The sequence below is a fragment of the Phalacrocorax carbo genome, chromosome Z, assembly GCF_963921805.1.
Source record: "Phalacrocorax carbo chromosome Z, bPhaCar2.1, whole genome shotgun sequence".
NCBI lineage: Eukaryota > Metazoa > Chordata > Aves > Suliformes > Phalacrocoracidae > Phalacrocorax > Phalacrocorax carbo.
Genome location: NC_087548.1, coordinates 6,136,564 through 6,160,992, shown reverse-complemented (window position 1 = coordinate 6,160,992; position 24,429 = coordinate 6,136,564). Strand labels below are relative to the sequence as shown.

Sequence of the window (24,429 nt, the reverse complement as noted above, 5' to 3'; positions counted from 1 at the left end):
ATAGGTTCTAAGGCTATGAAGGACCCCCGTCCGCTTTCACTACTTACGGAACCAAATGAGAACTTTAATGCAGGTTTGGAGATAATTCCTGAAGGGTTTTGCACTTTTGCCATGTTCTTGTTGTCATTAGGCATGATCTAATCCTCCATTTCATGTCATTAACCTGAACAGGGGCAAATTTTGAAATGTGACTGCAACACAACACAAGTAAAATTTCCCTAGACACCCAAGAAAGATCTATAAGTATAAAATGAATAATTTCACAGGGAGGGACAAGAATGCAGGAATTAGGGACTGGTTAACACAGATTTCCTACACAATTCTATCCAAATCACTAAGTTTCTATATCTTGATTTTATCATATAAAATAAAAAGGCCTTTTTTATCCAGTCTCTGAATTACTGAGATTTTCAGAAGGGATGTGGCCTCTTCCAGTGCATTTGTCCTGTGATGCAAACAGCCGTGAGCAGCACAAAGAAAACCAGCTCTATAACCTAGCCCTGTGTCTGTGCAAGGCAGGAATGCATGCAGGCTAATGAGCTGGATGAGATATATTTCAGCAAGACTCACTGGATTGAAAGCCAGCACAGCACTGTTCATCATTGCACGGTGTGAATATGCCCACAGTGATCTCTGCTGATGGCCTCTCAACACTCTTGCAAAATAATACTACTAGTCAGTGTTACTAGTGCACAACCCTTGCTGCAGAAGTGGTATAGGAAGTCTTGTGCAGTTTTAGGGAAATCTTATTTAAACGCATGATCCAATATCTTTACAGTCTGCCTTCTTCTAAATCTGGACTGAGGTGACTTGCGCTAGGTTTGTACTACCAATTGCTTTCTCGCAGAGTACCTGGGACCCTCAGTGGGAGTGAGGGGGCATGTCCAATGCTCTGTGCCCAGTCTGGTCCCTGGACTGGAAATCTTTGGCCTGTCTCCCTTAATAGCTGTCATTCAATTTGCCTTAAAAAGAAAAGCAACAGATGAAGCAATGGAAAATAAATATGCTTCCCATTTTTTCAAAACTTGATGTTTTTTAGCTAAACCCAATATTAGTCATATGCTGTATATATTGTTACTGTTAATTTCAAAGCTGTTGGAAATCACAGATCAGTTCCTCAACCACAAGTTCTTCATTATGCATACATAAATCATGCATGGAAAGGCCCTGACAGTTGACGATGTAAACTCTCAGGAAGCAAAGCCCCTAAGCCATGTAAAGAATGTATGTCACAGACAAAGAAGTATGTCATCTCTATTTCCTTTTTTACGGATATTCTTGTCTTGTCGTTATCCAGGAAGACTTTTTTTCCCCTTTATTTCCTATTTAAATGTAGTTAGCACAATGTTAATTTGCAATAGTATTTCAGTGAGACAAATGGAGTACACTTCCCCACATCTGCCTGCATCTTCAAGGATGAGCGTGTTGTAATTATACTGTTCCAGTTTCATTAACATCTCTGCTTATGGTTCATAAGTATTCTGGTGAAATGCGGGACAAAGTTCATTGAATTGTCAGGAGCATCTGGGTGATATAGGACTCATGCAAATTACATTAGAATTGGGTTGTTTTGAAGACATAGGTTGGTTGCAAGAATTGGTCAGAATTTTTTTTAGTAGAAAAATACTAAAAGCCAAGTATTTCTTATTGTTCTACAACTGAAAATAAGAAAAAATGCTCAGAAGTGGAAATACTCAGTCAAGAATGGCAAAAAATTAAAAGCTGTTGAATTTGCAGTTGACATTTTCAGTTTCTCAATCAAAAGTAATTTTTCTTTTAATTTGTTTTTTTATTTGTTTGTGGGAGAAGTTCAGTGAATTTGCCTCTTTAAGAAAAAACATTTTTTGATTAAAAGTTTTGGTTAGTCATAAGTAGCAAATTGTAGCAGATAAAAACTGAAGTAAATCTTTGGGTCAAAAAAGTAAAGAATAACCATCAAAACAGGAAATTGGAGAAGCCATGCCTAATAGACCACTAGACAACGAACACTTGCCAGTATATCATGGGCTAAGGGAGAGCTCTGCGACAGACCAAAAAATAATTGCCTCCTGCCTGCTACAAGCACGCATATGCTGTGCTTTCAGAAGCAGGGCACTGCAGACTGGTAAGCCCACATTTCATCACCAGCAGGTCAGTGAGCATCTAACAGCTACCCACCCTTGTTGTTATATTTACTGAAGTTAGACATGCAAATCAGACCAGCTGTTGTCCTGCATGTTGTCATTGCCCGGTGAAAAGGTACCTCCTAACTGACTGTGAAAAAAATAAATGTACTTTTTCCTCAAGCAACACATGTTCTTGCACATCCTTCTCTGTTCACATCCGTCTTCCAGCTTTACTGCTGTGTGGGTTTTGAACAACTAAGACTAATTTACTCTAGGTGCAGGATAAGACAGGCATGTACATACATATCAAGAGTGAAAAAAAAGCTCATCCTTCCTCCTTCATTCCCTCGCAACAGCCTGGGACATTGCTGATATCTCCTCCATGGTTCCTCCTCATTGCTCCAGCTCCCAGTGGTCACGATGGGGGCTTCATGAAGAGCAAACATCAGCTGAGCATATAGCCCTTGTTAGGCCACAATTCATCTCATTTCAGGACTTTACTTGTGATGAAGTCCCTTTTTCTCAGCTCTAGACACTTTTGCTCAGAGAAATCCCACCTACCGTGTCTCAGCTCATTGGGAAATGCTCTTTTTGCTGGGCACAGCTTGGGATGCCACTATAAAGAACCAAGAGCAGCAAGTGAACACCATGCTGTCTGCTTCCTGAGAGAAACACACACAGAAAGGAACAGCAGATATTTAATTCTGTCTATGGGGGAAATTCAGAACCAGCTGAGATGTTTGTTACTGCTTTTATCCTCTTGCCTGTGCAAATTAGTGGGGTTCAGAGCTAAATGTAAGTGCATTATACAGAAACCTGAAAGTAGGATCAGTTTCATATGCTAGTTCACTCTCCCCCTTTTGAAAGACACCTGTGGATACATTTTCATTAATAATTTTGCCTTATCTCTTCTCTGATGTAAATTTACAAGAAAGAAGCAGGAAAAATGCCAAATCAAATGTTGCAGGCTGACTGGTAAGATAATTAGCATATGATGCATAAGAAAAAATAATCCCAGGAAGCAAAGCTAGAAGTACGTGTATCTATTTGTGACAGTATTTGGGGGAAGTTTCAATTCACTGAGGATCAGCTGTGTTTGCATTTTGCTCTTTCCTTCTCTCACTTAGTGAATCTCTCCTAGGAATGCCCTTTTTTCCACGAGCTTTCTAACTGATGAAGTAGCTGCAGGAAAGAGGAAAGAAAAGCAACTTAAAAATAGATAAGCTGCTTATCTCTTTAGCTGACTTGAATTTGCTGCTGTGTGGAGGAGGATGCTATCAAACACAGAAGTTTAGAAGTTTGTAATGCTGGAAAAGTTTCTAGATGTGCATCACCAGTACATAACTCATGCTTGTTATTCTGTAAATTGCTTACAAATCAGTGCTAGAGATAAGATTATCCAGGTACATTGAATTTTGTTTTTCAAGTTAAACATCGTCTTTAGCCTGAGAAAACCAGTCTTGTGTGATCATGCTTTGTGCATGTCCAGCCATCTGTCAATCCCTTTCAATAACCTGCAAACCCATTGATCATCTTTGACAGAAGGGTAGAGGTCTCAAAGATATTAAATTCCAGTGTTTTTCATGAAAATCAGTAGCTTTTCTGTTCAGTTTTAGCTGCCGGCTAGCCTTTATGCTTGAGACTACTGGTCTCTAATCAACCTATGCATTTCTAAGAACCACAGGTGTTGCTTCTTGCTAATTGAGACTCAGAGAAAGGATCAGAGAGTGTCCACAACGACAGGAATTGGGGATGTACATGGGGATTACATCCTCTCAGAAGTGCCTGGGGGGCAGAAACAGTGTAGAAAGCTGAGGTCATCCCAGTGGGGTGGAAGGAAAACAAGACACAAATCCAGAAGAAACTACACTTTTTTAATTCTTCCGTTCACTCAGCAGCTCCTTTTTTCTGAGGCATTTGATTCAAGACCTGTGAGTATTAAAGGAAAAATTGTCATCAAATTTTGGGGGAATTTCTGGGATCTGATCAGGGCTGGAGAAAAATTTATTAAAATAGCAACCATTAATAAAATAAGGATTTTTGAGAGATGCTTAGTGCTGAAACTGTGATTTGGTTTACTGTATAGATAGATGGTTATCTGAAAAAGAAGGACATCTTTGGACAGGAAACAAAATACTATATTTGGAGCAGACAAGATACATACCAGCTTACTGTGACAGCCAAACTTAAACAGAAAATATTGCATTTCAGTGATCTTTACTTTAAATGTGGTCTTTGATTTTGTATCTTTCTGTATTTTTCTATGGTTTTAAAAAGGAAAATCTGTTTTAGAAGACAAAAGACCATTTACTGTGATTTGAATAGAGGTGAGATCCAACACTAACTTACTGCCTTCCAAGAGCGACTACACTGTTTGTATGAACAGTAACACAATATCTGCCTAAATCCTCCATTTCTGCTTGGCCATTCTCAGAGGTTTTCTTGTAAAACTCCAGTTTCTTCTACTCTTGACAGCAGATCCAGCTCCTCTCGTACGCCGCTGGAAGTGAGCTGAACCAAGTGAGCCTGCTCTTTCTGACCATGAATCTTGAATTCCTTCCTACACCACTTTACACACTAGTGGTTACAGCAGTTTCCTGAGAGGCCAGAGACAGGGATTTGACACCCTCATGGAGGGAAAAGGTTGGATGTGGATATCCCCTCTGTGCATGTGTGCTGTTGTATGAATGAAGGGTCTCCCTTCTGGTGTTTTAAAAAATGGCGAAAGTAAAAAAAAAAACAAGCCCTGGAGGTAACCTGAGAAAACCCATTGGCTCATGCTTCTCAGGGGAGAAAACCGAAGTCATTGCTGATTTCTGGAAATTTATTGGGAGCGAGAAAATACTTCAGGCATCTGGAAAAATTAAGCATAAAAACCCGAGGTGCCCTTGAAATGTAACTGCCTGGGGGGCTGAATAACAGCTGAATCAGCAATGAGATTTTGGATTTAGACACTTGAAAATCATACTTGAAGCACCTCCAACTTTTCCCAGGCTCTGGCCTTTCAGCTCTGTGACAGCAGAGGTAGCTACAGCCCGTTTGGTGTGCACCAAACGTCTGCACTGGGGCAGCACTGAGGCAGGAGCCCCTGGGCTGTAAATCCTCCCACTCCTGGGCTTGCTCCACGCTACTTTCCTTGTGCAAAAGGGTTTTGAAGACAGACATCCTGAGTTCCTATACAGCCTTCTAGATCTCATTGGGCTCGGTAGCTGTCTTTCCCCTGGTTCTGGATTCTGTTTTTTATGCAGGAAGTGTTCACCACTGTTCTATGATTCATGGGGTTTAAGGTCAGAAGAGACTAATAGGATCATGGAAGTCTGACCTGCTGCACAATGCAGAGACCATACATTTCACCCAGTGATTCTCGTGTCCAGCTCAGTAAATCAGGGCTGTGACTGTGGTATATTTATTGCATGGAAAATGTGTCAGGGTGATAGTGTTGGCTGTTGAAAATCTCTGCTTGGACACTAGGCAGGTACACCACTGTCGAGAAACCTCTCCCCCAGCACTACTCCCCATCCTAGTTATCTCCAGTAATAAGCTTTGGTTGATGTCAATTTGACATTTCTTTTAAAAGAAAGAAGGTTTTGTCAACCCTTGTTAATCATCTGAGTCATAAATTTCTCATCTAGTCTTTATTTTATTTTTACATTTTTGTGCCCTTTGTGTCATGCTGAAGGTTATTGCAGGTGTAAAGTCAGGCTCTGAAATAGTATCAGTATTGCTTTTTTCATGCCAACTTTACTCCGCTTCAAATTTTTTATACTAAAATTTTGGAAATATTAGGGTACCTTAAAATATGATCCACCTTTTGAGACTGTTAATTTTTCAAGGCGTTCTCAGTCATGTACCTTCCTCTTTCTACAGTGTAAATACCCCAGTTCTCTCCCAAAATATTTTCCTGTCTCTATGTTGAAATTTTGTCCTCAAAGAATCCTTGTTCTCACTGCTCAGTAGAGGGACTGGACACTGGGCAAGAGGAATGTTTCAAACCTGTCAGTTCAGACTCAGTAGTGTGCTATTTCGGTGATGCCCAGGGTCGGTACACCCCAGTGAGTTCATGTCTGCTTCACATCACTGTATCTAGAGCATCTTGGAAGGTGCAGCCTTGAACAACACAGGTAACTCTTTGCATGACTGCACTGCAAATGAGCTATAATTGTAGCTCGTGTAAATTTAACCCCCTCCCCTTTAAATTAACTCTTTGCAGTAGCAGTAGCAGAGGAGACTGTGAGCCCAGCCCTTTCCCAAAATGCTGGGTGAATCCCTAAGCACTTAATTCATGCAGAGTCAATCAAACTGTGGTGGTATCAATGTTTTCAACATCAAGCCAATCCCACTCTTCCCACAGAGGGTACCAGTCCACTTTTGCCTACAGTGCAGGCTTACCTGAGGGATCCTTGTTTATTTTTTAACAATACCTACACAGTCCAAAGCACAGCCCTTGGATTTGAGGAAACAGACGTTTTGCTACCATGACCTAGAGAAGACCTTTGCTGATCCTTCAGCTGTGCTGGAGGCTCACCTCACCAACCTCCCCACCCCTCCCATCAGCTTCTCTGATGCTTTTTTCCCCCAAATTCAAAAACCTCCCTGTGCACGCCTTCACTGCACCTCCAGGCATGGTCAGCACCTAATAGTCTTCCTGGCACCCTAACGCTAATGAAGCAAGCCTTGGGCTAGCCACTTGGCCCCAAACAGCAAGCACCATACACCCATGTTACAAACCAACCAGCAGTAAGCATCCTCCTGCAAGGAGGAGCAGAAGCGTGTAGGTGGGAAATAGTTTTTTACAGGAAGTTCACAGTTCACTTGGCAGTTGGATGTTTGCCAGCAAGCCACAGTCCCCAAGGCCCATTGCTGCTCCTTTATTCTTCTATGCCTATTTCCAGTGGGCATCCGATAGACTGGTGGTGGTGATAGGCCTGGTGATGCTCCCAGGTTGCTGAGTAGAAACAGGAGGGAGAGGAAGAAAGGGAAAAAAAAAAGCATCATGAGAGGAAAGAAGGGGAAAAAAGATCAGAACTGTCCTGCACACAGAAATGAAACAGAAGGGTACATGCATTGAAAAAGAGAAGAGGTGGCAAATACTTTGAGGAGAAAGCTGGAGGAAAGGAAACATTAAAAAAAAAAGACAAACACAGCTGGGTGGGTTTTTTTATAGTTTAATACCAAAAATGTGCAAAGAAAGCAACGTAAATGCTGCCGTGTTATTTGAGTACATAATGGCAGCAGCTGTTGGAAGGAGTCAGGTCCTCACCTGCAGTGAGTGTGCACAGCCCCACTGGAGCAATGTGGCCCACACACCCCCGGGAGCCAATTCAGTTACAACACTGGTACATGACACACAAATGATTATAAACCAGAGCAGGTGAGGTGTTTTCCAAATCCAGGCTGATACTTCTGCCTAGTTGAGCACCAGTCAGAACAGCTCAAAAAAAAAACGCCAAACCTGACCTGAAAAAGCATTCTGGTAGAGGAGAGGGTTTGGTTGCACAGCTTGGATGGATAGACCCTGTGTGCAACAGGTAGGTCCCTGCCTTTGTTCTTGCTGGGCACAGCAATAAGGTGGTTTTGGCTTTGGTGAAATGAGGGAAAACTAGGGAGGTGGGAAAGAAAGAGGTCCAGCGTTTTACATTTCCAGAAAAATTTGGTTAATTATTGTTTCTGGAGTGGAAAAAAAACTGGTCTGCGTTGGATATATAAGGATCTGCTTGATGTCTTCATTTTTTTGTAAATTAATTTAGACTCTGGGGGTAAAAGTTTTTTCAGCATTAATAACACAGAAACACACGTGCATTAGTGGATTTCACTTATTTTTTTTTAAACAACCTCCTCTTCCCTTACACCATCTGTCTCTGCTTGTATTCTCCAGAAATATATTTGCTGAGAAAATAGATGCAGCTTTTCATGTGAAATCAGAATTCTTTACATGAGATTTCATAGACTGTTATAGCCAAATTTTTCCATTTGCACTCTGAAACTGCCATCTCTTGACATCACCATTAAAAACAAGAAAATTCTGTATAGATTTTAGATATTCTAGTGCAATGTATCTGCCCTCTCTTCACCCACTTTTGGCTTTTCAGTGAAAATTTGATTACATTTATTGGCATGAATGCCTGAGAGTGCAGCACAAAGCTACAGTTTCAGTCTCTCAGCAACCTAAGGCAGACTTGGTTGAACCAATTACATCTCTTTAATGTTTTAAAAACATAGTTTTTTGTCTGGACCAGGAGAGATACAGGACTGAGAGACACTGCCAATTTAATAAGGATATGGGAAGTCATGTGGTGCTTTTACTGTCACATGATCTCGACGACAAGAGCTGCATCAAGCAATGTTAAATAAGGAGTGAAAGGCAGCCTGTCCTTAAACTCCCTTCCCCACAAGGGACTCAGTCTCAACTGTGGAACAGAGAATTGCCCTTATTTCTTACACCAGCCAAATCTTGAACCCTGCAAATTTAAATGATATATAGCAAGTTAGTAGCAGAATTCCAAATTTAAACTTGCACCCAGTCCAGGTACAATTTAGGACTGTGTTAGCTGTTGGCGACTAACACCACACCTGTCTCTCAGCCCTGATTTAATGGATTTTGAACAGAGCTCTTACGAAATATGCGATAGTTTGCTATGCTAAGCCATTACAGCTTTGTTGTAGGCAACCTCTCACTAGCTTCTGTGGGCTTTTCTTGGCACAAGGAGGCATAAAAGCACTGCCAAAATATAGAACACCTCTGCCCTTTCTTAAAGTAAAAGCCAACATATTTGGAGGACTGCTACTCATTTAACTAGAATCCCCAATTACATCATTAATTGCAATTTATGGAATTCATTTATTGCTGGGACATAGGGACAATAAGCTTTCACAGTTGGTTTGTAGTACAGTATCTCTCCACAATCTGTAACTCTAAGTAAAAGCATCTCCAGAGAAGAATATAATAGCCCATCCTGTGTTTAAGAAACAAATGAAATCTTAAAGGGCTTAATTCTCAATAGTGCATGAGAACTGAAAAGGAAGCTGCTGTTTCTGGAGCATATTGAGGGTTTTAATGATTACTCCAGTATTTTGGTCTTGAAAGTTGTTTTCCTGGGGGCAAGGGGATAAGCTTTAAGAGTGCTCTGACAGCTCTGCCATGCTAGGGGAGGCACCCAGCAGACCTCCCCAGCTAAGCCTGGATAAACTTTCAGAGTAAGTAGATGGCAGATGCTGGCAATGGTGATTCAGTTGCTGGATCTTTTCCATGTGACTCAGTGCTGAACCAATGCCCACATGTATGCCGCTGGAGAGGCCACCCCTCAGAAGGGCAGAAAGCCCAGACTACTATGTTGTCACAGTCAGTAGGGGTTTCCTGGGCATTTTTTGCATCATTGGGAGAGTTTTATAGGTGTCTGTGCAAAGTAAAGCCTGGGTCAGTGCATATTTTATTTTAACTTCATCAAGAGTTAACAGGGTTATGATCGTGCCCAGGATGAGGTAGAGCACTGAAACCAGGAGAAGAAACTCTGTTCTGATTGTACACAAAGAGTGCATAGCATGGAGGAGGAAAATTAGTTTAGATGTTTTTTCAGGCTTTGTTACCCTCATCAGGAGTGAGTCCTGGCTCCATGATACACACTGTCTATAGGATTGTAATATGCAGCTCATAGCACACACCAGCCTCTGCTCCCCACATACATTTATTCTTGGTTTCCTTCAAATCAGTCTTCTGGAAGCAGAATAATTTATTTACTGCAGACAGTAAAAGGGGTCAGGGGCAGGGAAGGAGAATCAAAACAACCCAAAGCTTTAGGAAATAGTATTTAGACTGATTTTCCAGTGCTACCATGGGTTTTAAGCCTTGCCACAATTCAGATTCGGAGTCAGCAGGTTTCAGCTGATGGCAACTAGTTTGGGAAAGACTTGTTAGCAAAATGGTGGTAAAATCCCATGCCACTGTCTCAGCATCCCCATTTCAAGGTTATTTCTTTTTTAGCTGCTCTCGGCAGTTAGCAGTGGTTTTATTGCTAGGGTCATGTAGTAAGTACAGAGGCACGGAATGATTGCCATGCTACATGGCAGCTTGGCCATGCATTAAAGCTGGTTGTTAATCAAGCTCCTAACAAGACCATTAGCTCTGTTCTCTCCCATAGGCCAAACATCCATCGAATGAAGGCAGAGTCAAATGAAGACTGTCTGAAGTGTCAAGTCTCTGATTTCAGCTGTCATATTTATTAGTTGTATTCAAAAAGACAGCATTCAAGACCGTGGTTTGGTTAAAATTTACCTGGGAACTGGTTTTCTGTGAAGCTGATACTCAAGATGTAGGAAATGAGTGGGCTTTAAATGGCTGCTCCTCACTGAAATGCCATTTCATTTTCCCAAAAATCTATCTCCACAGATTTTAGGGAAAACCTCAGCTGATAGGAATGTCTGTGACTTCACCATGATATCAGATGAATGGTCTCCCTCTGCAACTAGAATTCAAAGAAAGAACCAAAAGGATGTTTTGCCTTGAGCACACACAGAAAAGGGGCCATATGATCACCTGAGCCAGGAGAGACAAGACACCAGCTAAGGCCCTAATGCAGCCTCCCCATTAAATGGAGTTTCAGATGCATTTAAAATAGGTTTGATAGCTCAGGCTCAGCTCTGGCCTAAAGTGACTGGATGGCCCCGAACGAACTCGTGCCCTGAAAGCCTGCACTTCTCTGAACCAAACCATGTCTCAGGTCTGGGGCTGCTCACGAAAGAGAGCTCCAGTCTGTCTGTATCCATCAGCATAAACCCATCATGAGACTCTGCATGGAAATTTCTCCCCTGGGAGTCCAATTCTTTCTCATTCTTTTATTCTCATTTTCATTTATCTTCCTTTCCTCCTTTCTGTGGATATCGCTTGGGCTGGACAAAGAATTAATCCTTCAGTTTGGCAAGAAAAGCAGAAAATACAAAATAAAAGTAGCAGAGCTATAAACAAAATAGAGCTGCTCACTTTTTCTCCACAAGAACAGAGAAATCCTCCAAAGATACTATTTCAGCCAGACTCTGTTTTCAGACCGTTTTACTAGAAGCCCAAAGAACAAAGAGCCAAACTCACAAAACAACATCGACATCTGTTCCTGGTCCCCTTTCTCCCAGCAGCCTGCTCAGGGAGTGGTTTGAGTGTTGTGATCTTCTTTCCCCAGGGATCTTCAGGCATTTACCTGGAGACATCTTATTTCAGACCCTTTCTGTCTAAGTGACAGGCGAGAGAGGAGTGAAAAGTTTTCACCCTTTCAGGACAGGCTTCTCACCACCAACTATGCAGCATGTAGGCAGATGAGCATTCAATAAGGCAAGACTGAGGTTAAATGTACTGCAGTCCTTGTTAAATGTCCCCAGAAAGAGACATTCTGGGGTAACTAGAGCATGCACTTATTACACTGGTGAAAAGGCACAGAGAAACATCACATTACTCAGTGGAGGTTATATACCCCTCTTAGGTTCAAGACTCTACATCACTAACTTCTTTATATCTTTTAAAAAATCTCCTTACTTTCTCCTTCTATCACTCTTTTTTTATTATAAACAAAAAAAAATTTCTTCAGAGATACATTTGGAGGTGGTGACATCTGATTGCAACAGAAAATAAAAATTCATATCTCAAGAGACAAAAAGACATTTGTAGGGAAATTAAGATAACGCTGAAACTATGTCACACACCAGCTCAGGGGAAATGAAGGAACAAAGCAAACTTATAACAGACCTAGAGCTCATCTATGGTTGTGGTTCTTCATTCTTAGGAATGCCTTCTTGACAACTGGATGCTTTCTCTGTCTTTGTTTATCTTTCTTACTGGATTTTTTTATGCAACATCATCCGCAGTATGTGAGCGGTCACTATTCATGTAGGTATTAACGTGTCCCACTTCTCTCTGAGTTATTCCACGGTGAATATTGCTAACTTTGCTGGAAAAGAAAACCCACAGTTCTTACAAAAATAGGGGACTGCTTGTCACTGTCTTCTCAAGAGAGTGCTTAAGACATGAGCATTGCAGAAGCTGTAGGAAAAATTACAGATTTGACTACAGCATGTTTATCTGTCTCTAATTGTTACTGTTAAACTAATAACGACCCATAACAAGTTAATAAAACATACTAATAATATGTCAAGCCAGTTATTCACCAGATTTTGTGGATTAGCAGTCTGGTAGTGAACAAAGACAGCCCTTCACAGGAGCATCTTGAGATGTCAAAGCTTTTGCTAATTTGATAATGAAGCCTTCAGGGTTCCTGGCTGCATTTCGAGCTGTCTGGAAGGAGTCAGCTGGTCCCACAGGTTGTAGCTATATTAATAGCTGAGCTCAGACTGAGTCCATTCGTCTGCGTTGCCTTTGACCACTGCACTTGTATATTGTTATTTTCATCTGACAGCCATGAGGCCAAGGACAGTGTGGGCTCAGACTCACAGTATCATATCTTAAATTCCACTGGGATGGACTAATCCTGCCTAACATTAGACATCAACAGTACAGAAGCCTGCATCTGAGCTAGTTCTCCAAACTCCCAAAAAATGCGTTGGAAAGAAATAATACTTCTGGGACATGATTCATCTTTTCTGCAGTAAGCATCTAATGCAGGTCAGTTGAATTCTGCCTTAAAAGTGTCTACATGTATGAGCTTTAAAAAGCATTGGGAGCTACAGAGCTACCTATGCTTTCAGTACAGGGGTATGTGGTAAAAGCAGCTGATCATCTCTGCCTCGCCTGACATGGGGTAACTCACCGAGGCATATGCACTGAGGCTGTGCCATATGTGAAGAGGCATTTTAAGTCTCAGCAAAAGGGTACTCACGCAGGCTTTTATGGCAGCACAATTCACATGCAATGCGCTCCCAGACCATTGCAACTTGAAGGTGAGTTTGGTTCCTCTGGCCAGTGCAGGATGAAGACTAATACATGCGTCACCTCCTACTCCAAAGTACTGTCAGAGAGCAGCAGCTGTCTTTCAAGACCAGTGTAGACTAGACCAGTGAAGTGAACATTCACTAGAGATGAAGGTGTGAAACTGTGGCTAAACAACACCCTCCTGTTCCTCTTGATTTCGTCTGAAAATCATACACATTTAACACTTCTAAAAATCACAACTCAGACTGCTACATTTCAAGTGTTCTATAATCAGGGTGTCATTTCCTCATAGATTAATTCTTTCTGATTTTTTTAAGAAGTTTAGATAAATTTTAAGATGATATTTTATTGCCACCTCTTTGAATGACCCTAGAAAAATAAGCTTGGGTGACCACGTTTAAGATAGCTCACACCTACAAGGACTAAACACTGACTTTTAAGTATTATCTTGCTGTATCTGTTTGCTGTGGGGCACTTTTAGGAAATAGGTGAAAAATAACCATCATAGTTTCACAGTTGGAGATGCTCAAATGGCTGTTCCAATAGAGGTCTTCAATTACCAAAGTATAAGAGGTCTTCAATTACCAAAGTATCCACTCAGCAGGAAGTATTTCACCTCTGGGATGTGTAAGAACGTGCCCGTACATGCCAACTCTTCCATATGCTTTCATGGTGAGGAGCCAAAGTACCACATCACTGCTGCTTCTTGAGAGAACAATGAGAAGTTTACCCCCAAAAAGGTACTCGTAATCTGGATCAAAAGCCTGTAGTCTGAGTAGCCCTGCCTTATACTCTTTGCAAAGCAAGCCTGTTTAAGGTTTTTAGGTACATATTATAGATGAATTTTGCACAACTGAATCTGTGCTACTCCAGCTCAGTGAGTTCTTACCTCTTTCTGAGTGCTCCCTGATACACCACACTGCATTATTACCAGCTGACATTTCACAAAAACCATTCTTCACACTCTGTATTCAGCACTCCCTCTGTGATCAGCTAGTGTTCAGAGATGTTCATCTGTGGTTCGACAATGTTGCACAACATTCAGAGTCTTCCCTGATCTTTTGTTGTGCCTTATACTGATTTAGCCTTTCTCAAAAAGGCAAGGGAGGGGGGTATTCTTATACAACCTGGAGTGCTTTTTTGTTCTTCTAATAGGAGGACAGGAAAATCGCATTTCTGTATAAAGAGAGAAATGTGTATTTAGTTGTCTGAAGGGTAAAATGTTTAGCAAAGCTTTGAAAGTTCAAGTTGGGAGACACATTCCCTTTCTGAGGAGAGAATGTAGCAGAAGAGACCTAAATAGTGTTTGCAAGACCATCACACCCACTCCCAGCATTTGTGATCAAAAGGCAATTTATTCTGAGAGGTACGTGGAAAGGCCAGCAGGACTATGAGCCCCAGCTGAGGAAATATCCAATGGTATATCATGACGGCCTTAAGGATTTGATCTGTGTGCTCAAACCAAGGTTGATACCAGAGGACCTCTTGTCAACCAGTCAAGCATCCTTCTAAAATATTGCTAAATACCAAAATCTACTGAATGGACTGGTAGGTTGTCAACCATTTTGTGCACAACGACACTAGTTGAAACTCCCAGGAAAGGCTGCCAGTTACCTGCAAGCAGACTTCAATAGTGATTATCAGATTTCCTCCTTTTACTTAATTCTGCTTTGGTTTAAGCGTACAGTCTCCTGGGTTTCTCCTTCACTGCTACAAAATAAGTTGTTGGACTCTCCACTGACATATCATGTCACGTTGCATCAACATCACCATGTAATCATGGGATTACACAGTCTGAGAGAAAAACCTGGTGAGACCAGCGAGGAAATTTGGAAGTGCTTTTCCATGCAGAACTCAGCCATGCTAATTGCAGAGGGAAATATTTCAGCGGCTTTCAAGTCATGGCTTTTCAGTCAAGGGCTCCAAAAAGGTTAGGCAAACTTTACTTAGTGAATTCTTATCATCAGAGGAATTTTTGGAACAAAATGTTTTGTCATCAACAAATGTTAGTTTGATAGAAACAAAATTGTTCAGAGAAGAACATATGGTTTAAATTTTTTTCTTGAAAGGAGTTTCCAATCAATGTGACAGCTACAGAAAGGGAGGCCTCTCCCAAGCACCTAAAAACATGGGCTATGAAATGCTGTGAAGTCCCACATTCTAACCTAAGAGTGAGGTAACCAGCTGTTTTGAAGGTAGATCGCTCCTATTTCCCATGAAGTTTTCCAAAGATCTCAATTTGGAATGTAATGTATTTTTTTTTAATATCAGTTTCCTCGTCTAGGAAAAAATTGCTTCCCACACAACTCTAGTTATATCATCCCAAAAGACGTGATTCCTCTGTGCCAAAGAAAGACATTTTAGTCATGGGAGGTTTACACAGTTTAGAGGAAGTGACAAAAATAGAAGCTGCAACCAGAATGCCCTCTGTGCTCTGTCTGTCTGTCTGCTGCGTAGTCTAAAAAGCCAAAGGGGATGAGAGATCCCATTTCAGTAACAGGTTCTAGTCCAGAGCATCTGCAAAAATCTGGGGCAAAACAATTAATTTCTCCTTTTTCAGTAAAACATTTAAAACAGAACTTGATCTTCGGCTGGCACACATCAGTTCAGCCACATTAACCTCACCAGACCTATATTAATCTATACTGATTGAGGGCCATAGAATATCCCCAATATTTCATGATGAATTATAATCCTCTGGCTTTAAGAAAAGAGTTTTGGTTAACCCCATATTATGCATGCATTCTCCATTTAGCAAACATTCAACAAAGTTTAGAAAAAAAACAAAGGTAGAGCAAATATCATGTGTGAGCTACAGCTTCTCAGCTTGCTAGGAAAATCAGCATGGCTCTTCCAAGCTGTCATTCAAGCAACATTGCATGTGTGTTTTGTTTGGTCCAATTCCCAGCTGACTTTTGCAAATTGTCCATCAACTTAGCCTCTCCAAGGGTGCCTGTTTGTCACTGACGAATTATTCTTCTTACATTTGAATTTCACATGGCTCCCACGAGTGATTTCTAGGCCACAAGGTAGCTTTTTTCTCCAGCTAGGCTGGCTTTGTGCTGAGCTGTGGAGACGAGCAGAAGTTCCCTTTTCTTCACACAGACATTTCCATGATAACACACAAATGAAAATCATGTGATTGACTCTTTTCCCAATCTGCAGAGTTTTTCCCCTACCATACAGGATCACCATGAAGCTTATTATAGAGAGATGATCTTTGTGAGAAACAACATTTTCCAGCCGTTATCTCTTTGAAACAGGCTGTTCTTCACTGGGTTTGGCCCATTCTCTTCTAGACTTTAAGTAAACAGAAAAAGTATATTACACCCTGTCAATCCCCCACAGTTTATGCAGAACTGTCCAAGTCAGCACAATCTCGCACATCATATTTTTGGGAAGAGCCATCTGTCATAAACAAAACGTGGCCATGTGTGGCTCACTACCATGCACTACAATGTGGAATCCCTGAGCGGGATTTTTAATGACTCTTGTGCTTCCACTACCAGGTTTTGGGGCAAGCAAGTGGTGCAGGATTAGGAGCAGCTGGTCCCCAGCCAAAAGCTCCAGGTAGCTGGGTTGTCCTGTGTCTGTAGCTTACTATGATGATTCATATCTATGCATAAAAATTAATCTTGCTGACTTAGCATATTTTTCAAAAATTCATCGAATTTTCATAGAAGTTTAACTCATCATTGAAACTACAGATTTGGAGTCAGTCATGAGGAAATTGAACGGCAAAGGAAGGCATTGGGTCAGATTACAACTAGACATAGCTGAGAACCTGGTCACCTAAAGTATACAAATTTAACTGTAGTTGGCCTTATCTGTGACTGTTTCAATGAGCAAATACATATAATTGAGCTGGTACTACAAGTGACCAGAAATTCAAACTTTTGTGAGTGCTGCCAGCATGCTGAAATCATGTTTGCAGGTTGAACTGGAGAAAAATTTGAAACTCTCAAAGAGGAACTTCCAGAGAACAGAAATGTTGAAAATCCTCATGGAGAAATATTGACATACTATTTTGGAAAAGTAGAAATGTCTCATTATTATAACGTTGAAAAACACTGTAATGAAATATTGAGTATAATACAACATATTAAACTACATGATGAAATCAGTAGTTGCTATAAGTCAAAACAAAACAGTATGGTAAACTCAAAAATGCATTTTTTGTTTTGTCAAAATAAATAATTTCTACATTAGTGGCACAAATAAGAGAATCAAAGCAATTTGCTCATTTTGCCTGTAGAAAATGTCATTGAAATAGTCATGTTCCTACAAAGTATTCCAGTTTCAATGAACCTTCATTTTAAACATAAAATTGTTTTATCAAGAATGTTTTGACTGGATTTACTCCACACATATCATAGGCTATGAAGTTTATATTTCTATTTGATTTTGCTTTCTTATGATGTTCTGAGAGAGGTTACTGAAAGAAACTTGTATTGGAAAGCAGTTATAAAGTTAAGGGACAGATTTTTGGGCAGTGTAAATACATGAGACAATACCAACAGAGCAACTGGCTTTGCGTTTTGAATTGGTGTCATACAAAACTCAGCATCAACACGTCTGATATAGATAAAAACCATAGTATTATAAATATGACATTTAGCATTCCATAGGGCCCACAGTGTATCAAATATGAAGAATCAGCAGAGTGGTTAAGCACATTCTTATTTAGTGTACAAAAAATCTCACTGAAGGCCCTGAGACAACTCCAGTACTGAAAGGCAGTTCTGCGCTCAGACGTCTCACTGAATCATGGCCACACACTTTGGGAAGACACAATTGCTGCCCTTAAGCGGTTGACCCAAAGCTTATTGAAGTCAGTGAAAGTTTTCCATTTAGTTCAGAGGTCTTTGGATTAGATCCAAAGAAGACAAGTAGTGTATGAAGAAGGCAGAGAGGAAAGTTGATATGTATGGCACTTGTTTATTTTATCCTCAGGAATATCTACGGCTGGGATATACAGATACAATCTCCCCATATTTCTTCATCTCTAATAATATTTGTTGCTGATTTCTTGTACGCTTTGCTGTAGAACAGTGTTGACTATTGGGAATTTAACCAATCCATTGAACACCCATCGAGCACCAGCAGGTTAAATAAAGTTGATATAAATTAAATCAGCCTTGAGAACAAATGCATGGAGTCAAGTAGCAAAGTCAGTAAACCAGGAGCTGAACACTCGGTTCAAAGGTGTAAGAACACAGGGCGGATTTATCACAGGATAAAGGGCAAGGGGTTTAAGGCAGTCATTCCCGAGACAGAGTAACTCTCTAGCAACATGAAAAGTAAAATTTAGTTTGGAACTCAGTCCCTCACACTGAGATCTGTTAGGTAATAAAATCGTCTCTCAAGGGAAGTGACTGGAGCCTCACTGTTTTGAGACATTAAATGCTTGACCGGACAAAGCCTCAGAAAGTATGTTGGAGGGAACAATTCTACACTTAAAAAGAGAAGCCAGGATTTCCTAATAGATGTCTCTACCTCTCACATCCATGATTTAGTAATAAACCTGTGCTTGACCTTACCGAGAGTGCAGAGGGAAGGCAGTAGTTTCACTGTATCTACCAGGACTGATCAGATTTCCAGTTTTTGTTGTTTTTTTTTTTAACTCACAGCTTTGTGAGGAAAATGAGATTACAATTAAAAATCTCTTGGATAACTCCTAGTTAGCCATTTCTATTTCTTTGTTTCCTTGGTATAACATTTTATATCCTGTAAGAGGATGCCTTGATCATTTCTATCTGATTGGAAGATTTGAGCACATAGTGTTTTAAAAAGCAGGCTTTCAGCATGTGAATATGTATGTTTAATATTGTGGGGGAGGTTTATGGGAAATTAGTAAGAGAGAAGCACATGTTCCATTTTGAAACTTAATAATTGATTAGAGAGATAAGTTTTCTTAAGTGCAGTAGCTCTCAGAGCTCAGAGTGGTAACATAAAATTTACATGTATCTGTCTCACTTTCCAGCCAAAACTGGTCCTGTATTTAACTTACCAACTTTTCCTCAGAGAGTAAAGATGATCACACGCAATTTCTTTTCCCCAATCAGTTTTTGGTAAGAGTTACATCATGTGTTCCTTCTGGGCATTAGAGGACAACATGTAGAGAAGAAACTCAGGGTCCTGCAATTATGATTGATTGGATGGTGAGTCATTTATGGCTTTGAAGGCAGCCCATTTGAATATATTTACTGAAAGCAAATGACATTGTGAATTTTAATGCAATGTAGAAGAGCCCAGAGCTTTGGATGAACGCCTGTTATTGTTAAAAATTCAATGTGAGAAAGGAAATAAATGAGTAGCCAAGACCAATGTGACCTTTACTAGCATTCAAAAGGAAAAGAGCGCACAAAATCTGACTATAAAAATGTTCCTGAAACTGACATGAAGTAAATGCTTATCTCTGCCAACTAAGAAACTAGATATAGCTCTACCTTGCTGTGTTTTTGCAACAGGTTATCTATTTCAGAGTTAGATGTGGAGGTTAGAATAAATCCTAAGGGATTTCTTAAATTCTCCCCCAAAGATTAGCTACCAGCCTCTGCAGACAGTTATGCATCATCCCACCAGCACTGATGGGACATGCATTTTGGTATGTTGGACCTGTTTCATGACAGTCAGGAACAAGGGCAGAGTAGCAGGATGACTGCCTGGATACAGCCAGAAAACCCCGAAGTCTAGATGTACTCACCTTGTTGTGGTTTAGCCCCAGTCAGCAACTAAGCACCACTGTGGGTTGAGGGAGAGAATTGGAAAAGCAAAACCAAGAAAACTTGTGGGTTGAGATAAGAACAGTTTGATAATTAAAATAAAATAGTAATTGTCATAATGGTAATAATAATAATGATGATGATGATGATGATGATGATGATAATAATAATGTTAATAATATAATCAAAAGGAAAATAACAAAAGAGAGAGAAATGAAGCATGGGAAAAAAGAAACAAGTGATGCAACCACTCACCACCCACTGACAGATGCCGCCAGTCCCCGAGCTGTGATCACTGCCCCTGATAGCCAACTCCCCCAGTTAACACACTGGGCATAACATTATATGTTATGGAATATCCCTTTGGCCAGTTTGGATCCGCTCCCTTCGCTGTGCCCCCTCCCCTCCCGGCTTCTTGTGCCCCCGGCACAGCAGGGGAAGCTGTGAAAGTCCCTGACTAGTACAGGCACTGCCCAGCAACAACTAACCATTGGTGTGTTATCGACATTATTCTCATACTAAGTCCAAAGCACAGCACTGTGCCAGCTGCAGTGAAGAAAATCAACTCTGTCGGAGCCAAAACCATGACACACCTGCAGGACTACGACAGTGAATTCAAATGGCCTAAGCAGATAAGTATCCTCACTGCAAAAATAGCCTTGGGGAAGGTTTTGAAGTTGCATCATGGTTTTTGATTGCCCACATGTGTCAATGCATGTTTAAGTCAGCCACTAAATAAAGAGGATTTCTAGGGAAAAAAAACACAATTCAAACCAGGTTCATCTCTCTGTCTGATATTATTGTCACTAACATACATGCATGTGGACTAGGACAAGATCTACGTTGGGAAGGGTTAAGCTCCTAGCTGCAACTTTCAGGAATGATTTCTTCTAACTTTCTTTTGGAGGCAGGATTGGAGAGTAAATGGATAGCTGGGCTTTTCTGATACAGCCACCCTTACACTGCTGTCTCACCTACAGAGAAAGTATCGTAGAGAAAGGCACAGCTCCACTCAGATGGTCAGGTGAGAAAAGCTGGGCACACTGAGCAACGCTAGAATGATTGACATTTCTGTATTGCATTTTGTGGCTGAGGAATCTTCAGTATGGGGTAAGATATATTACCTGCTTTGTCAACTTCTTGTGGGATCCTGGGGTTTTTAGTGTTTATGTGTCTCCTATTCTAAAGCATTCCCATGCTCAGCCAGACAGTGACAAGATGATGACTTCGACTTTGACAGTAGATAACCAGGTAATACCGAGGTATCTTGAAGATACTCTTTGACTTCATATTAAGGCTCAGTAACCTTTGGACACTGTGCTATACTTTGGTGTAAAGGACTACCAGCTTTTAAATCATCCTAGGGTTTCTCAAGTGCTTAGGGGACATTATTATACTCCACATGGTAAAACCACACTTGCTAAACCAGGAAGAGTTTCACAGAGATGAGTAGTTTATTTTCAGCAAGCTACTACATATGCTTTTCATACTTCCAGTTGTTCAGCCACTGTCATCAACACACAAAATTATGCAATCACCCTCAAAATGTTTTCCTTGCTGATGCTGGCTTTGACTGCAATATACAATACAATGCCATGCAGAGGTCCCAACCAAGCTAGTACCGCTGCCAAAGCATTTGCGCTGTATCAGCTCAGTGATAATTAATCCCACCAAAAGGCCAGACTAATTAGCAGGCTGCTCAGCCCAGGCCACTACGTGGCTTTGCTTCCAGGACCTCAGCTGCTACCTTTGCATGATGGCAGGGGCCATGCAGACAAGATGTATCCCATGGTAGGAACTAGGTCAGGTTTCTTAACAGAGGTGAGCCCCGAACACTTATGCCTTGGATGGATTGCTTTGCTTCCCACCACCCTTCCCATCATCTAGATATTAGCATGGAAGAGTCTAGCAAGACAAACTTTGCTTTTGAATCTGTGAGCAGAAAACACAAGCTTATTTTACCAAATGGCCATCAGAAGGCAAATCCCTGAGGAGCAACACTGACCGGGGTGGGAGGCAACATGAAGCAAAAGCAGAACTGAAGCACCCGTTCACAGCTCCACGGCTAATGGGTGTCCAGCCCAGGGCAGCACATGCCACCTCTCCAGCTTCTGCTTCCTTTTCTTTGAAGACATTTTATCTGGGCTTGGCCCAAATATGGGCCTCCGTTTGAGTTATCCTCTTGGGGCTGGCAGAAACGAAGCCAGAGTTATGACAGACTTGACTCATTTTGGCATCTGGAGACCAGACATAAAATCCCGCAGTGTTTAAATCAACACTTAGGTGCTTGTGACTGAGCAACTGAATCCCAGCACAGATGTCCATACAGCATAATGGCACACTGGTTCAGTTTAATGGGCTTTTTTGGGTCTGTGTTAAAAATGGCAGCAATTAGTTACAGGTAGAAAATCCCAAACAAAAGGAGTTTTGCTGTCAAAACAGAAATGCTGACAGCATTTGAAAGTTGGAATTCAGTCAATCAGCAGTCTTTGATTCCCTGTACTCAGTGGGATTCATCTGCCCTATTTTAGCTATCTAGAATTTACAATCTTGCTTAAGCTTTTTTCTAGGTTTACTAAACAGAGAGAGAGACACAGAGAGAGAGAAGCACCTCCAGGAAATTATACATCATCTTCTAAAATAGATGTTCGTAATATGTGGGATGAATCACAGATGAAAGGGGATTATCTTTCTTTTTTGGCATAAAGGGGAACTAGATGACCTGCTGAAGCCTGCTGAAGTACACCATCCCACCATCAGGGACTTCAGCTGTGTTTTCTAGATAAAGCCTGAAAAATATGGCACTGCTAAAACTGGTTAAAGGACCAATTGTGCCTTAATTCTCCGTTCTGAGAAAATAACTCTCAAGTGTACGTTGGTTTCAGTGGGAGCAGATACAGGCCAACAAGGGGTGCTTTCGTAAAATATCCTTGATAATGACCTGACTTTAGGGAAAAAAACCCTCACTGAACCCTGTGGAAGCTGCTAAGAGTTCAGTGCTTTTTTAAAAATAAAACAAAACAAAACAAACCCCAATCATTTATCTGGATGGCTAAATATACACTTAGAAGTGCAACTTTGGCCACCCTTATTTAGAGACATCAGTGCTATGAGCTCTTCAGAGAAAATTGACTTAAACATCTCTGTTCACTCCAGGGGTAATGGCAGGGAGAGAAAGATGCCCACCTCCGGAGCAGCAATAGATGCCAAGCTGGAAGGCATCCAGCTCAATGGCATGCAAGAAATATAATACATTATTTCAGTGCAAGCATTTGGGTTTATTTGGGGAATCAATTAACAATAAGTGCATACATCCGTTTACAAAATGGTAGTGTACCAGACACATACACAAACAAGTTGTAATTGAAAACTGAAATAACACCAGAAGGAGTAATCATTAAAACAAAAAAAAAAAATCTCCAAAAAGCCAAGAATAATATTTAATAAAACAAAATAATTCATCCATCTGTAGTTACATCCTTAGGGGGAGGCCACAGACTAACAAGCAAACAAATCTAGATAGAAATGAAAATAAAGTAGTGAAGGCAATGGAAGGAACAAGGGAGAGATTTCTTTGCAGATTAGCTGCTTATGAACTAAAAGTATTTCAGTTTGATCACTTGTTGGTAGATATGTTTATCAGAGGATGGGGAATTCCATCATATGCTCCTACCATCCTAAAGAACAATTATTCTTTTCCTATCCAGGCATTTTACTATCACTATTTATCGACACAGCCACAGAATTCAGGAGCTCTCATCAAAGTTACCAGCTGAGGTCTCGAGAGTCTACTTTCTTTCCTCAAGCCATAGGAAGCCCAAAGGTTAATCAAATGCAGTACAGTTTATCCTTGCTGAGAGTGTGTCCCATCTGAGGCACCTAACACCCAAGTACCAAAGAGCCATTTAACAGCACCTAACGGGCACCTAACACCCCCAGAAAAGTCGATTGCCCTACAAACCTTGAGATGGGTCAGTCTATAACTCAGTTCCCTTAATATTACCTTGTATGCTGGGATTTAGTGTCTTCAATTATAGAATTTCAAATTTTAAAAAAGAGGAGGGGAAAGCAATTCTGTCTTCTGTAAATGTGGACATATGTTACATAGCCAGAGACCTCAGCAGAGTAAGTCTCAGGGGCCTCTGTAAGTAAGGCAGTGTTTTTGTGGGAGACGTTCATTGACTGTCAACCACTGCACTTCCATTAGCAGCCTGCAGGTAGGCTAGCCTGCAAAACAGCCAATCCACTACAGTTTTCTGCTTTTGTTTTTCTGTTTGTTTTTTTTTCCTTTTCCCAGGAATGCCATTCATAGAAATTAAACTTCCGTTCTTATTGAAATGTATATAACCTGCAGTACATAAGAATTTTTTCCATACCATATGAGTCAGAGATAGAAAAGATTTGCTAAGACGTAGGAAAACTGGAGCTGGACTGAGTAGCAATGCTTTTAATCCAGTATCCTTCCTCCAAGAGTTCCTCAGAAGGACACAAGAATCCCCATTGCGCACCTCTGGACTAATTTTGCCATATAAGCCTGTCAGCAGTTAATGATTTTATACCCTAAAGTATAAGAGTTTACATTATATTTCCATTACGCAGCTCTCCTCTACAAGATAACTCAGAGTATTCCCAACAATATCATCCTCCTGCTAAATTGCATGCCCGGTATTTCTTTATAGCAGTGAGTTCCAGAGACCAGTTAAGCACTGTGGGAGGAAAAAAATGTCTTTGT

At 40.8% G+C, this 24,429-nt stretch overlaps 1 protein-coding gene across 8 annotated transcripts in view; it reads left to right on the top strand.

Moving 5' to 3' along the window:
* The window catches only part of SLC14A1 (solute carrier family 14 member 1 (Kidd blood group)), a 302,335-nt gene that overhangs the window by 189,429 nt on the left and 88,477 nt on the right, over positions 1 to 24,429 (top strand). For 2 of the 8 annotated variants that reach the window (XM_064438103.1, XM_064438105.1), the window contains 2 exons: positions 19,038 to 19,133; positions 20,609 to 20,721. The exons of 5 other annotated variants lie outside the window; for them this stretch is intronic. In XM_064438103.1, the coding sequence (XP_064294173.1) occupies positions 20,622 to 20,721 (100 nt within the window). In that variant the 5' untranslated portion in view covers positions 19,038 to 19,133; positions 20,609 to 20,621. Of the gene's footprint in view, positions 1 to 19,037; positions 19,134 to 20,604; positions 20,722 to 24,429 lie in introns of all 8 variants that reach the window. One more of the 8 variants, XM_064438104.1, reaches the window with a different exon arrangement.